The sequence below is a fragment of the Microcaecilia unicolor genome, chromosome 5 (genome assembly GCF_901765095.1).
Source record: "Microcaecilia unicolor chromosome 5, aMicUni1.1, whole genome shotgun sequence".
In the NCBI taxonomy this organism is placed as follows: Eukaryota; Metazoa; Chordata; class Amphibia; order Gymnophiona; family Siphonopidae; genus Microcaecilia; species Microcaecilia unicolor.
The window spans coordinates 295244769-295259801 of record NC_044035.1 but is presented as its reverse complement, the minus strand read 5'-3'; the positions used below and the strand labels follow the sequence as shown (position 1 = coordinate 295259801).

The window sequence follows — 15033 nt, the reverse complement described above, 5'->3', positions numbered from 1 at the left end:
CTGATTGCACTTGTTTGACTGTTCAAGTTCTGACAAAAAACAATATTTAGTTTGTTGACTCTAGCTGTCTGAACTGATAAAGAATCCTGGTGGTTTGTGTGTTGGGTCTGTGAGTGCTTTCTGGGAACTTTGGGACCACTGGGGATATGGCCTCCAGTAAACTAGAAATTACTGGGGATAATTTGAGAGCGGGAGACTTGCCCAGAGGTGATTGTGACCCAGTTGGTGGGAGGAGGTTGCTAGTGTAGGGCACAAGCAGCAGGTGCAGGCGGATCTGAGCTGTTCTAGGGATAGACCCTATAAGTGACCGTGGGGTAACCCCAGGTAGTTTCACTCTACAGTTTTACCACAGACAATGCTTTACAGAAGACCAAGTACTCATACAATAAAAAGAAATTTAACAGTATAGACTGTCAATAAAGCACTTCATCATATGTATTGTTGGAATTCAGTTACATTTCTGAGGTTAATTATAGCCATTTGTTCACCTGCCACAACACTTCTGAGTGTAAAAGAAGTCACAGCTGCTGTACATGGTTACTGTTAAATCATTCTGGACATTAGTATCTTATTTGAAAGCATTTCACCTAGATATATAGAAATCCCCATCAGGCTTATTTTCGAAAGGGATCGCCGACGATCTTCCGACACAAATCGGGAGATGGCCGGCGATCTCTCAAAAGGGTATAATCGAACCCCCCTTTTTTTGACACCATTGCCACTTTCCCGTCGCTGAGCCGGCGAAAGTTCAAGGGGGCGTGTCGGCGGCGTAGCGAAGGCAGGACATGGGCGTGGCTAACAGATGGCCGGCTTCAGCGCATAATGGAAAAAACAAAAGCGGCGTTAATGAGTATTTCACCGGTTTTACTTGGCCCTTTTATTTTCACGACCAAGCCTCAAAAGGTACCCCAACTCACCAGATGACCACCGGAGGGAATGGGGGATGACCTCCCTGTACTCCCCCAGTGGTCAACAACCCCCTCCCACACTAAAAAAATAAAAATAAAAACCTTTTTTGCCAGCCTGTATGCCTGCCTCAAATGTCATACCCAGCTCCCTGACAGTAGTATGCAGGTCCCTGGAACAGTTTTTGTTGGTTGCAGTGGACTTCAGGCAGGCGGACCCAGGCCCATCCCCCCCTACCTGTTACACGTGGTGGTAAGTGAGCCCTTCAACCGCCCCCCCCCCCCCAAAACCCACTCTACCCACATGTAGGTGCCCCCTTCACCCATGAGGGCTATGGTAATGGTGTAGAGTTGTGGGGAGTGGGTTTTGGAGGGATTTGGGGGCTCAGCACCCAAGGTAAGGGAGCTATGCACCTTGGAGCTATTTGTATATATTTTTTTTAATTTTTAGAAGTGCCCCCTAGGGTGCCCAGTTGGTGTCCTGGCATGTCAGGGGGACCAGTGCATTACAAATGCTGGCTCCTCCCACAACCAAATGCCTTGGATTTAGCCGGGGTTGAGATGGCCACTTTTAGTTTCCATTATCGCTGAAAAACAAAACCGGCCATCTCAAACCCGGCGAACTCTGGCATTTGGCTGGTCCAAACCGTATTATCGAAAGAAAAGATGCCCGGCCATCTTTTTCGATAATACGTTTCCAGCCAGCTGTTTGCGGCGGCGCCAAAATAGATCGCCGGCAATCTTTTTTGCCGGCGCCGTTCGATTATTCCCCTCCATGTGTTACAAGTATTTTAAGATACACACAGGGAGACAGAACATTTGATTTAAGGTGAGGCAGGGAGCACTTTTTCATAGTTGTTTTTTTTTTTCTCTAACTACTGTTGACCCTGAATATCTTGCTTTTCAAACAAGAATAGGTTTTATAATAGAAATCCTTAGGCATTGTAAATACATTCATAAGCAGCTAATGTAGAAGGCCCCAAACGTTTTTCAAGGTTAGGGCCCATAGTTTAGTTTAGGACTACTTATACCATTCAACCTTTAAGGACATTGCAAAGCAGATTAGAAAAATTATTTTTCATCAATAAATTATTTACCACCATAAATAATATTCAGCTCCATACATCTAATGGTTCTTCAAATCATATGATAGTAATTCTATGCACTAGAGCATCAGTGATGAGATTTTCTGACCACTCAAACACGAGGAAGATTAATCAAAAACAACCAAAAATAACTAAAGACTATCTGAGGTTGTGTCCCTTTGTGAGGCAGAATCATATCTGAGGGTTGGTGCCACCTACACGAAAAAAGCAGGCCTTTATTTTTATTTATTTGGATTTTGCTCACACCTTTTTCAGTAGTAGCTCAAGGTGAATTACATTCAGGTACACTTGGTAGTTCCCTGTCCCAGGTGGGCTCCTTCTGACAGGCCACATTAAAGGGCTCTTACTGTGAACCTGATATAAGTTGTGGGCTTTGTTTTAACTTCTGTGATGGCTTGATTATGTAAATGGCTTTACAGATTTTTTTTGTTAGCTACTTCTTTGGTAGTATATTGTGATTGTTTCCTTGCCAGCACAACATATGCCTGTAGTGTTGGGATATGGTCACTATGGCTTTAGTAATCCTATATTTTAACTTAAAAGAATTGGACCCCTTATGTTGCATCATGTACCATTTTTGCACTTGAGACTTATTGGGCTCCAGACTCATAACACTATGATATTGTTGAATTTTTTAAATCATTGTGAGGTCTTTAATACATGGGCTGGTTACTGATCATAATCTGGATATTTTTGCTACCAAGTCCTGGTGAACAGAAGGCAATGTTGTGTTGCATGCACAATTATATGATGCTAATTATGATCTATTCCATCACTCTTAATTGGGGGAAAATAGGGGAGAAGAGCTTTTATCCTTGCCAAATTTAAAAAAAATCCTTAGGATTTACACAAGTTAAAATTGAGTGTGGTGAAAGCCATAATGTATTATTAATTAGCAGCAAAGCATTGGTAATTTGTTTGGTGTATAGGCCCCCATATATAGAATAACCTCTTATCTTTCATACTATTATGCAGGATATTTTGCATGTGTCCAGGCTAGTGGTGTTAGTTGACTTTAATTTTCCAGCTGTGCAGTGTAATTCACCTGAAGAACTAGATAGTTTTGCCACGGCAACTAATGAGTGTCTGTACGCACAAAAATGGTAATGTGTTGGATTTTGTGCCCCATTATCTGAATCTGGAAAAAAATTAAATCTTCCATTAGTAATACACTTATCCCGTAGTCAGATCATCATTTATTGACCTTCTATTTCCCTCCTTTAATTCCATGATAAAATCTCAGAATGGGAGGAGGAAGTGGCATTATCAGAGGGAGATGGAAGCTTAGGAGATTAGCTCTGTAGGGGCAGTTAATAAATAGTGCTTTTTTTTTTCCTCCTCTCCCAACCATCTGAACCACAATTTTTGAAGTAGTCTGTAAAAGTTATGATGCAATGGTGACCCGAAAGCATCTGGAGCAGTTTCAGTATTCACCGAGCAGAGAGGAAATTGGCACTCTCAGGCAAGCAGGACGAGTTCTGGAGCAAAATGGCTCTGGAGCAAACCAACTTCAGCGACAAAGAATATGTAGTAAGCGCTGCAAGTGACGGGTCACAAAAAAAATGTGGAATGATAGTTTAAAGCTTTGAAATGTGAGATGAAATCGGTTTGAAGCAACGTGCAAGCTGTGCTTTTGGAAATTTGCAATGATGTGAAGGAGATCGGTAACCGACTGAAATAAGTTGAGGCTTGTATGGATACTATTTAGGGAGAGCTTAAGGGGTTTGCAATCCGATAAATGACAGTCTCGAAAAAATCATTAGAAGGTACTGGACATGCTGAAGGACCTGGAAAACTGGTCCCACAGATGTAACTTGCATTCCAAAGAAATCCCTGAGGAGTGGAACTTTTAGGACTATATACGTGTAGTGACTAAGATACGTGAGTTTTTGTTGAATAAGCTTGGAACTGGGGCTGGAGTCAGCATGCACAACTCAAGAGGGCTCATTGGAGCCTGGGTCCACGGAGAAACTGAGGCACGCAATATCATTGCATGCTTCTACGACTATACAGTGAAGGAGGAAACACTGTGCATGGCCCGACTTCAGAAGGAGATCATATGGGAAAACTGTAAAATCGCCATGTTCCAAGACTTAGCATACTCCACTTTACAAAAGTGTAAAGCTTTGAGAGATGTGACTAGATATCTGCAGTCAGCAAACCTCAGATATAAATGGATGTTTCCATTTGGATTGTTGATAACTCTGGCAGGCAAGTCCAGAAAACTTTAGTCTACTGCTGAAGCCTGCAAAGTGTCAGAGGAGTTGGGTTATACCAATCTACCAGCTAGCCCTGCGAGCCCAAAGTCATGCCAGGATAAGGGGTCTTTCATGAGCTGGTGGCAATGTGGCACCAGATCAAAGACAACACAATCTTCATCATGATCAGACATGTGAACCATCTCATACAGCTCTTGGAGAGCTTAAAGCTGTTGAGCAATTCAGCTCCACTGGAATGATGTACTATTTAGAACGTATGCCAAGTTTGCCATATTTAATGTGGGTTGTTTTGCTACATGCTATAGGAATAAGAACTGTTATGGGGAAAACTTTCTGGGTTGCGAGTTATTGAAGATCAGAGAGAAATGTCATCTTAACCATTTTTGTTTTCTTTACTGAAGAGAGCTGAAGTGGGGAGGAGGGCTCAAAAAGTTCAGCACTCAAATGATGAGCAGTTTCCACCAGGGAGTGGACTATCCGGATGGAGCAATGGGAGCGAGATTGGATGGAAAGGGATGGGGGACTAAGGGATGGGTCCCTGGGTACTTGGTGGGAGGAAAGTACTCGGGTAGGGGGGAATGGAAAGGAGGGAGGTCTTGGGGTAGGATTGGATTGCAACATTAAGGTGACTTCACGAAATGTTAATGGTCATAGTGAAGAGGCGTATAGTATTTAAAGAGTTGAAAAACTGAAGTGGGACATTGTATTGTTGCAAGAGACACACTTTATCTGCATGACCAGTGTCTCCTATACAATAAACATTATAGGATCTCGTTTGCTCACTGTAGTTTGGGGGTGGGAAAGCAGGCGGTTTGGCAATTCTAGTTCATTCAAGATGTTCCTTGAAAGTGAGGGAGACCTATAAAGATGATTTAGCGTAGTGCTTAGTGGTGAAGGGGCTACTGCAGTGGAAAGAAATAATTCTTAATTTATATGCACCAAATGCTGGACAAGGGGAATTTTTCAGAGGGCTTATTCAACCTTTAGCATCTTTCTGCACAGGAGCCACAATAGTGGAAGGGAACTTTAATATTGTACCGGATGTCTCTCTTAATAACTCTAAAGCAGGGGGGTGAGTATAGTAGGCTTCATAGAAAGACACATTTCACTTTAATGAAAGCACTAGAGCTGATGGATATATGGTACTTGCAGCATCCAGTAAGAAAAATTACATGTTTTGTTCATATTCTAGAAACACATATAAGCGAATAGATTTGATAAGGTGTCATAGAAACCTATGGGGCCTGATACATGAAATGCTAATTGGAAACGTCCAAATTTCAGACCATGCTCCCATATGAGTGTAATTAGAAAATTGGGAAGGTGAGAGAATGAGGGATTTTTGAGGCTTAATGAGAACCTTTTAGGGAGCTGTCACAATGATGATAGGGAAATAAATAATAGTTGTATATGGGATGGGCTTAAATAGTAGTGTGGGGCCATTTAATTAAATGGGGGGGGGGGGGGGGCGCGTGAAAGAAAAAGGCAAGGAATCGGCAAGCTTTACATCTGACAGAAAGGCTGTGTTGTCTACAGTGCCAATATAAGACCAGCCACAGGGCACAGTCTTTTTCAAGAACTTAGTGAGGGCTGAATTGGGGAAGTTGCAGATTGAAAAAAATTGACTTTATACTTAGGCAGCTTAAACAGAAGTTTTTTCAATTTGGTAATAAATTGGGCAAAATGCTTGCAAGACATCTTCAGGAGAAAATGGGTGTCCAAACCATTCAGAAAATAAAGGAAAGTGAGAATGTGATACATTTTTTACAGACAGTGACTTTAGTGGTGAGTTTTGTATAGTGGGGAAGAAGATATGCAACAATGGAAGAAATACAACAATACTTAGATCAAATTAAGATGCCAATCCTGTCTAACGAGGTCAAGGAAAAATTGGATTCCCCAATAATTTTATTGGAGATTGAATGGACAGTAAAACAGCTGAGAAATGGAAAGTCCTCTGGGTTAGACGGGTTTTCAGTTAAATTTTATAAAAATTTATTTGGGAGAAGTGGGAGAATTAAAATAGGTAGAGTTTTTGTAATGGCCTATTAATGGGAAATCCATTACCACCTAGCATGTGTGATGCAGGCATTTCTGTTCTGTTAAAACTTGGGAAAGACCCTTCAACATATGGGATTTAAAATATTGGCATAACTCAATGCAAGTGTTACCAGGCTTAATGCACATAGATTAGTCTGGCTTTGTTCTTAAACGCCAGGTGGCAGATAATATTAGGCACCCATTGAATATTATCTGGGAAGTCCAGCAGACCCAATCAAAGTTGGCACTATTAGTCTTTGATCAAAGAGCCTTTGATCGGGTCAGCTGAAATTTTCTTTGACAGGTAACATGTAAGGTGGTTCGGGGACCACTTTTCTGCATGGAACCAAAAGTTTTATAAGTCACCTACGGCTTGTGTAAAAGTGAATGGGGAAATATACAACATCGTTCCCTATAATGAGAGGCACGAGATGGGGTACCCTCTGTCACCACTGTTGCTTATCCTCTCTATAGAGCCACTGGCACAAAAGATTTGAGACAACTGTAATATAACAGGAAATCAGGAGAGGTGGACAATAACATAAAATAGTGGTTTTTGTCAATGATATTTTATTGTATGTTGATTCCCCTAGCTTAACACTACTGTTAATTATGTGAGAGCTGCAAGGATATGGTAGGGTTTAAAGTAAATTTAGATAAAACGGAATTAATGGGCATTACCACAGATAGGAGGGAAGAAAAGGTAATGAAACAGGATTTCCCCATTTAAAACTGTATTTAAATCATGTACTGACTTTATCATAACCTTACTCTGTAAGCCACATTGAGCCTGCAAAAAGGTGGGATAATGTGGGGTACAAATGCAATAAATAAATAAATAGGCTAATATGGTCTTATGCTACTTAGGGGTGCAAATTACTAGTGACCTAACATTGTTATATTCAAAGAATTATGTTAAAATATTGCAGCAAGTCAGAACAGACTTATGAAAATGGAAGGGTACATGGTTGTTGTGGTGAGGAGTTATTGCAGTTATTAAAATGAATATATTACCACGTTGTTCTTATTCCAGACCCTGCTTTTGGAAGTGCCTCAGGTGGTATTATCCAATCTTCAGAGAGATATTAACAACTTTATATTTGCTGGGGGGGGGGGGGGGGGGTAAGACCTCCATGATTGGCTGAATCCCTAATGTGCCAGTGCACGGATTTAGGAGGGAGAGCAGCCCCTAATTTGACTGGGTGTTACTGGGTATCACAATTATAGCAATTATTAGATTGGCAAATTATCCCTGGTAAAGCAAGAATATCGCTAGAGCAGGATCATTTTCTGGACATGTGTGTTAATTAAGAAAAATGCTTATAAAGCTATCACTATGTGGTGCCATATTCCAGTTAAATTAAAAGTGATGTTGTCAACTAGTGCTTCCGGTATATGTTGAAGAACCTTTTTTGAAATCAGTCACTCAAGTAATGGAGAAGGCATTGGGTGCTAGATTCCCTTGTGAACCTAAATTTTGTTTACTTGTATTAAGTAATGAAAGGGGGTGTAAGTGGCAAAAAAGACTTAAGAGAACATGCTTGGCAGCTGGCAAGTGTCAAATTGCAGCGAAATGAAAGCAATCTACTGACCTATTATGCAGGATTGGTTATTAAAATTGAAGGTGGTCTGGGATTTGCAACAATTAACAGATTGTCATCATGGATATTATGATCCTATTCGTGAGGAATGGACCTATCTGACTTCTATGATGACCCAAGCGTAGGAGATGGTCTTCAGTGGTGGTGGTGGGGAGGGGATGGAGCATTTTGTTCGTTTCATCATGATGTCCATTGAAGAAATAACAATGGGCACCCTGAGTTGACGAATTCTGGGCTTTAAGGGTTGGGGGAGGTGGGCTGGGGGGAGTTTGGGTTAAGATTGCTAAAGAAGTGTGGGGATAATTCTTACTTATGTGTGTTACTTTTCCTTTGTTTTATATAGAAAACATTTTTTGAATAAAAGTTAATAGTTATAAAAAATATTTCAGAATGTGCTCGAGCAGCATCAAGCGCACCGGCTTATAAAATATAAAATTAAAGTGGGCAAGATACATTCCTACTTGAAACCCACAGCATATGATATTTTTGATGTTTTGGTGGAGCGTTGGAATATACAATTCTTCACCAGAACTGTTTTCCAAAATTGATATAGCAGGCAGTATTTAAAACTCCCACTTTCTTTGCTGAAGTACAAAAAAATCCTCAGGGGGAAAAAGCCTCAGAACCCTAGCCTCCACTTCCGTGCAACAGAACCAGCAGGGTGTCTCAGCGCCATGTTGGTTGGGGTCTGCTGATGCTTTCAATGAAAAGACGCTACAGTAAGCTGAGATACATTTAGCACCTTGACAGCAATTTTGAGCGAAACTTTGGCCACAGTCGGTGTTTGTAACAGCATATGTTCGAATGTCTTTTTTGATTTTGTCACTATATGTTGAATAGACCCTTGAAAGCTAGTTTGTTTTGGAGCTTTACCAAATTTTTCCCAAGGGGATTTTTATGACAGTGACGTAAAAATCCCCTAAGTAATCCTAACATAACTTTATTCTGTTGCACGAGCAAACAAAGTGGGAGTTTTAAATATACTGGCTATATCAATTTTGGAAAAGAGTGATCAAGAATTATATATTGTTTCTCTTTTCTCCTCTATATTTATTTTCTAACTCAGAGCGTTAGAATATAACAATAGAACATGTTTTGTGTAAATCTCTGGGTACAGGAGATGTAGTACAGAGACACAAAGCGCCATGGTATAATTCTGAGTTTAGGGATAAAAAGAAGTTGTTGTGCAAAATTGAAAGGCAATGGAGGTGCACAAAAGACACATGTATAGAGTATCAGAAGCAGTTGTTAGAATACTAGATTTTGGTTGAGACCAAAAGGAAAGATTATATGTCAGGTAAACTACAATTTTTCCCATGGGACCTCTTCAACTTGGTCTGTACCCTAGTTAAAGAACCTGTGGTGTATACCCAGGAGAGTGTACTATGTCCTTTGAATCAAAGTAATCAGCTAGTATCCAAGTTGCAGGTATTGAATACAAATAATTCAAATGTGATTCCACCAGCCAGTAGAATGCCACAAAATTGGTGGATGTTTGATCTAATTACAGCAGAGGAAGTCTAAGATTATTATGTCATTAGATACTACTACTTCCTATTAGATCCTGCTCCAGTAATTGGGTTAAGGTAGTAATGATCAAAGTAATAAACATTCTTGTATACGTTGTTCAGTTTTCATAGACAATGGGAATGGTGCCATTGTACTTCAACAGAGTGAATGTTCACCCAGTTTTAAGGAGACAAGAAGTTGGATGTGTTGTCTCCTAGCTCATATCAGCCAATATCTAGCCTACCACTTTTAGCAAAACTAATCGAGTGTCTAGTGTTGCTACAGTACTTTCCAGCATTCATGCTGTTGTTGGTCAAGAGGAAGCATTGTGGAGAAGAGACGCTTATAATGTGCACGCTAGATAGATTATTGCATGTCTTAGAGAACAAAGACACCTGAGTAGTACTAATATTTTTAGACATATCAGCTGCCTTTGACTCCGTAAATCATGACTTGTTGCTTTGGTGACTGCAATCGATAAGGATAAGCTCTGTAGTCTTACAATGATTCTTTTCATACTTACTGGATTGAAAATAACAAGTACGTTTAGGAGGTGCTGTCTCCCCATGGTATAAGTTAAAGAGAGGTGTCCTCCAGGGTTCTGCCCTAACAACCCTTTTGTTTAACATCTATTTGCAACCACTATTTGTTTCAATCACATATGGTTAATTACCACATATGCAGACAACATAATGGTTTATGTTCCTTTTTTTGTATTTAGCAAGGTATTCAGTCATCAGCAGTGGTTGATTTGTTTTCAAGATACTGTGTGATGGTTGATGCAATATGTGTTTTCTGTCAACTAAGCAGGTGTAAAAAGACAGAGGTTCTTGTGGTCTCGCATGATCCCTCCTTTTGCATACCAGTGGAACTGAAGGTGGGAGATGTGAACCAAAGGATCAGTATTTAGGGGTAGTCTGGATGAGAAATTATCCCCCCATTCACATATTAAAAGCATGGTAAGAACAGATGTCAACTATGAAAATGAGAAACTGTATTCCATAGAAAGATAGAATACAATGGCAAATAAGGACCTATAAGCTCCACTCAGCTAGGCCAACTTTCATATAGTCTGTATTATACTTTAAGCATATGGGTTTTGCTAATGATTAGTTTTCCATTTTTTTAATTTTTTTTTTTTGCTGCTCTCCTTCCATCACAGCATTCCTTGAACTTCCGGGAATCCCAGGAAGCAGAGCCTCACCCATTGTGGGAATATCCTTGCAGATCATTGTCTGAACCGAAAAAGATTATGACCTTTGACTTCAGACAGGTTGTGCCAAATCAATCACTTAGCACTGAAGGATCATTGAAACTGATTAGGTAAGTGCTGCTGTTCATAATAAATTGCTAATTCAGGTTTTGTTTTGTTTTTTGGGGGGGGGGGGTGCATTTTTGTGTGGGTACTAGCTGCATAATAAAATAGTATACTGTACTAGAGAGACTTATGAAAACTATTCTTAAAGTAAGCTTCAGGCAGGACTACATATTACAATGCTGTTTAACCCCCATTTTTTCCCATTTTGTTAGTTTACCCACATTTTACCCTCTGTCAGCTTCCCTTTTGTTGCTCCTGTATTCCCATCTGTATTCTCTTATTTTAGCAACTCTGTACTTAAATTTGTAAACTTTTTTACTGGAACAATTTTATCCTGTTGTATTATGTAATTTTCTAGTAACTTTGTTAGCCACATTGAGCCCGCATAAGCTGGGAAAATGTGGGATACAAGTGAACCAAATAAATAAATATGCTTTCTGAAGACCTCCACTGTACTGTTCCCCACTTTTTGGTGCACTGTTTGGAAAATGAGGTTGGTTAAGTGATGCTTTGTACTGCATATCCAAGAGTGATTTAATGAAGAATATTTGTTTTGAGTGTTTCGGCAAGTGTTTTTAGTAAATGTTTTGTAATTACATATTAAGCTACCTTTAAAATATTAGTCAGTTTCATTATTACTATACTCAGAGAACTCATGTTGTCAGTCAGATTTCTTGTTAAGGATCTAGAATTATACCTACTCATCTTACTGGTTTATTTTAATATAATTTTAAGAAGCCGTACTACTACTAATGATTTCTATAGTGCTACTAGATGTATGCAGCACTGTACACATTATTTAGAGGTACGTTCTCTGTACCTGGAGGTCTCACAATCTAAGTTTTTGTACCTGAGGCAATGGAGGGTTAAGTGACTTGCCCAAGGTCACAAGGAGCTGCAGTGGGAATTGAACCCAGGCTACTAGGATCAAAGCTCGCTGCACCAACCATTAGGCCACTTCTCACTGTGTGTTCCTTGTTCCTTCCATTGTATTAATTAAATTTACTCCTTCACTTATTATGCTTGCTTGTGATCCACTCAGTTTAGTTGTTCCCAGAAGAATATAATATAAGCCATGCTGGGTGAGCCGATTCAAAATTACAGTATTAAAAGCATAGAATGGTCTAATCCAGGGAGTCCGGTAGAGATAAGGGGGGAGGAATGCTCAGCTGGGTTGGATCAAGGTTCATAAGATTTTATTATTATTGCCTTTTTGAGTCAGTGGCCAGTTTGTCTGGCTTATACCATGATCCTTGTTTATGGTTTAAGGATGTGTTTATTTCTCCTAGGAATGTGAAGGGGGGGGGGGGGGAGAGATGGATGGGAAGGGGTGCAAATTATTTCTGTGCCAATGGCTTTTTGCTCTTATATAGCATGTTCCTGAGATTCAATGTACGATGTATTGATGTAGATGGATTTGTTCAACATGCTGGTTTATCAATAAAAATTGTTGAAATTAAAAAAAAATTTCATTTTTACTACGTTATAGCCAAAATGCATGCATTGATCTGATGACTAGAGCCATCTATCAGCGCTTCTTCATTCCATGCAGTTCAATGAGATGTATGAACCACACAGTTTTCTGTTGCAATATTGGGTATATGTAGTTCAAACAGAGGAGAAGGAAACACATGGGAGAAGAAGTACCAGTGAATGTTACAAGAAGGAACAGAAGTTACTAGTACTAGCTGCCTCTTCCTCTTCTGGGCTATACCAGGGAAAAGGGATGTGAAAAAAAAATTACATAGGAGTCAGGAACAGGTGGAGCATGGCAGGGACTCAGGAATTAGGTGAGTGGTGGATGGGTTAGAAATAAGCCCACCTCTAGTAACTCAATAATACTCTGCACATGTTCCTGAATCCACCACAGGCTGCCCCTGAAACCATGAGAACAGCTTTGTGCAGCAGAAGAAACTGACACAGTATTAAGTGCTATTCCTCCTACCAACTGGGGTTGGGGTGGGGGGAAACAGGAGAGAAGACTGCAGTGGGGCAGGTTGTAAGGGGGGGGGGGTAGCAGCAGTGCAGGACTCAGTCACAGACAATAACCCTCCTGCATCTTGGCCTAGTGGGGTGGTGGACTTTGGTCCTGGGGAACTGAGGAACTGAGTTCGATTCCCACTTCAGGCACAGGCAGCTCCTTGTGACTCTGGGCAAGTCACTTAACCCTCCATTGCCCCATGTAAGCCGAATTGAGCCTGCCATGAGTGGGAAAGCGCGGGGTACAAATGTAACAAAAATTAAAAAAACAATCTTGTCTCTTCTACCCTACTGTGCTGTTTTGTCACATCCTGAAGCATGAATACAGCATGTTTTGTGCAGAAAGACAGAAGGGAAAGAAAACTGCAAAACAAAACAGAAGTGGCCATATATGTGATGAGACATTCTCAGTTACATTGGACTGGCCTCAGATAGCTGTGCTAGCCACACAATCACACTTCTGTACAAACATAGACAAAATATAACCTTAGAGGAAGGCAACTGTAAAATGCTTTCTTTTAAGCTGTTACACAGTTGTAGACTTCAAGAGATTGGTTGGCACCTTCCTTGTTTTTTGGACTGCTGTGCCAATTTTGGGTGCGAATTCAAATCCTCTGTGCAATCTGAAACCAAAACCTTTTAGCCTACGTAGAATAATGTTACAAAGACAGTCATTTATTACCATCAGCATAGCAGCTACCATTAGGAGCTCAGACTATGTGTTCAAATATTTTTCTATCTAAATCAACTCTATGTTAATAAAAGCCACTGAACAGACACATATAAAGACAGAGCAGCTGTGGAAAAATAATGAACAGCTTCCATCAGGATTACATATCTGCAGGCACTCACTGTAAGTAATCCCTATTCTCTAACACCATGAAAATACTGTGCAAAGCAGAAGTCGATGAACCAGAGCTCAGCACATGACCCTGGCTATTTATCTTTCTTGCATTTGATTTGTAAACCTAGACATACCTTAAGTTCACAGTACTAAGTACTATGCAGAAATGCAATAAAACAATACAGGGTTCAAAGAAGTAGATCGAGACATAGAGAAGAATCAGGCAAAAGTGAATGAATAAGAATAGCCAGTATCATGTTTCCAACAGTGGCCAATCCAGGTCACAAGTACATGGCAAAAACCCAAATAGTAGCAGAATTACATGCTACCAATCCTAAGGTAAGCAGTGGCTTCCCCATATCTATCTCAATAGCAGACTATGGACTTTTCTTCCAGGAACTTGTCTACCTTTTTTTATACCCAGATACGCTAAATACTGTTACTAAATCCTCTGACAATGAGTTCCTGAGCTTAACTATTTGTTGAGTAAAAAAATATTTCCTCCTATTTGTTTGAAAAGTATTTCCAAGTAACTTAATTGAGTGTCCCCTAGTCTTTGTACTTTTTGAAAAAATAAAAAAATTGATTCACTTCTACACATTCTAAACCACTCAGGATTTTGTAGACCACAATCATATCTCCCCCCTCAGCCATCTCTTTTCCAAGCTGAAGACTGGGCCCTAACCTCTTTAGCCTTTCCTCATATGAGAGGAGTTATCATTTTAGTCACTCTTCTTTGAATCTTTTCTAATTCCACTATATTTTTTTTGAGATACGGCGACCAGAACTGAATACAATACTCAAAGTGAGATCGCACCATGGAGCGATACAGAAGCATTATAATATTCCCAGTCTTATTAACCATCCTTTTCCTAATAATTTGTAGCATCCAGTTTTCTTTTTGGCCATCGCCACACACTCGGCAGAAGAGTTCAGCGTATTGTCTACAATGACACCTAGACCTTTTTCTTGGGTGCTGACCCCCAAGGTGGACCCTAGCATTAGATAACTATGATTTGGATTATTCTTCCCAATGTGCATCACTTTACATTAGTTCACATTAAATTTCATCTGCTATTTGGATGTCCAGTCTTCAGTTTCCTAGGGTCTTCCTGCAATTTTCACAGTCCGCACCTGTTTTAACAACCATGAACAGTTTTGACCTCTAGTGCTGTAGGTAGCGTGTTCTTGTGTGCGGTATGAGCCCTTCTTCTGCCATTTTAGTGATAAGGTTAGTTTATAGTGGTCGGTTCAAGGTGTTTCTGTCCAGTTAATGTCAGTTCTTGTCTGTTGGCAGTTTGTGTGAGATGAGGTCCAGTGTATGCCCTTGGACATGGGTTGCTTGCGTTTGTGGCCATGTGAGATCCCAAGAGTGGAGGAATTCCTTACATTCTCGTGCGTTGATGGAGGTTGGGTCTTCTAGGTGAAGGTTGATATCTCCTAGTATTAGTATGTTGGGGTTGGTCGCACATGTGTTTTAAATGAAGTCGGTGAAGATAGTCTGGCTTTCG

At 40.2% G+C, this 15033-nt stretch overlaps 1 protein-coding gene across 3 annotated transcripts in view; it reads left to right on the top strand.

Moving 5' to 3' along the window:
* PRMT7 (protein arginine methyltransferase 7) overlaps positions 1-15033 on the top strand; it is a 189491-nt gene that overhangs the window by 153866 nt on the left and 20592 nt on the right. For 2 of the 3 annotated variants that reach the window (XM_030204293.1, XM_030204295.1), the window contains exon 16: positions 10543-10703. In XM_030204293.1, coding sequence (XP_030060153.1) covers positions 10543-10703 — 161 coding nt within the window. Of the gene's footprint in view, positions 1-10542; positions 10704-12012; positions 12019-15033 lie in introns of all 3 variants that reach the window. The other variant, XM_030204294.1, reaches the window with a different exon arrangement.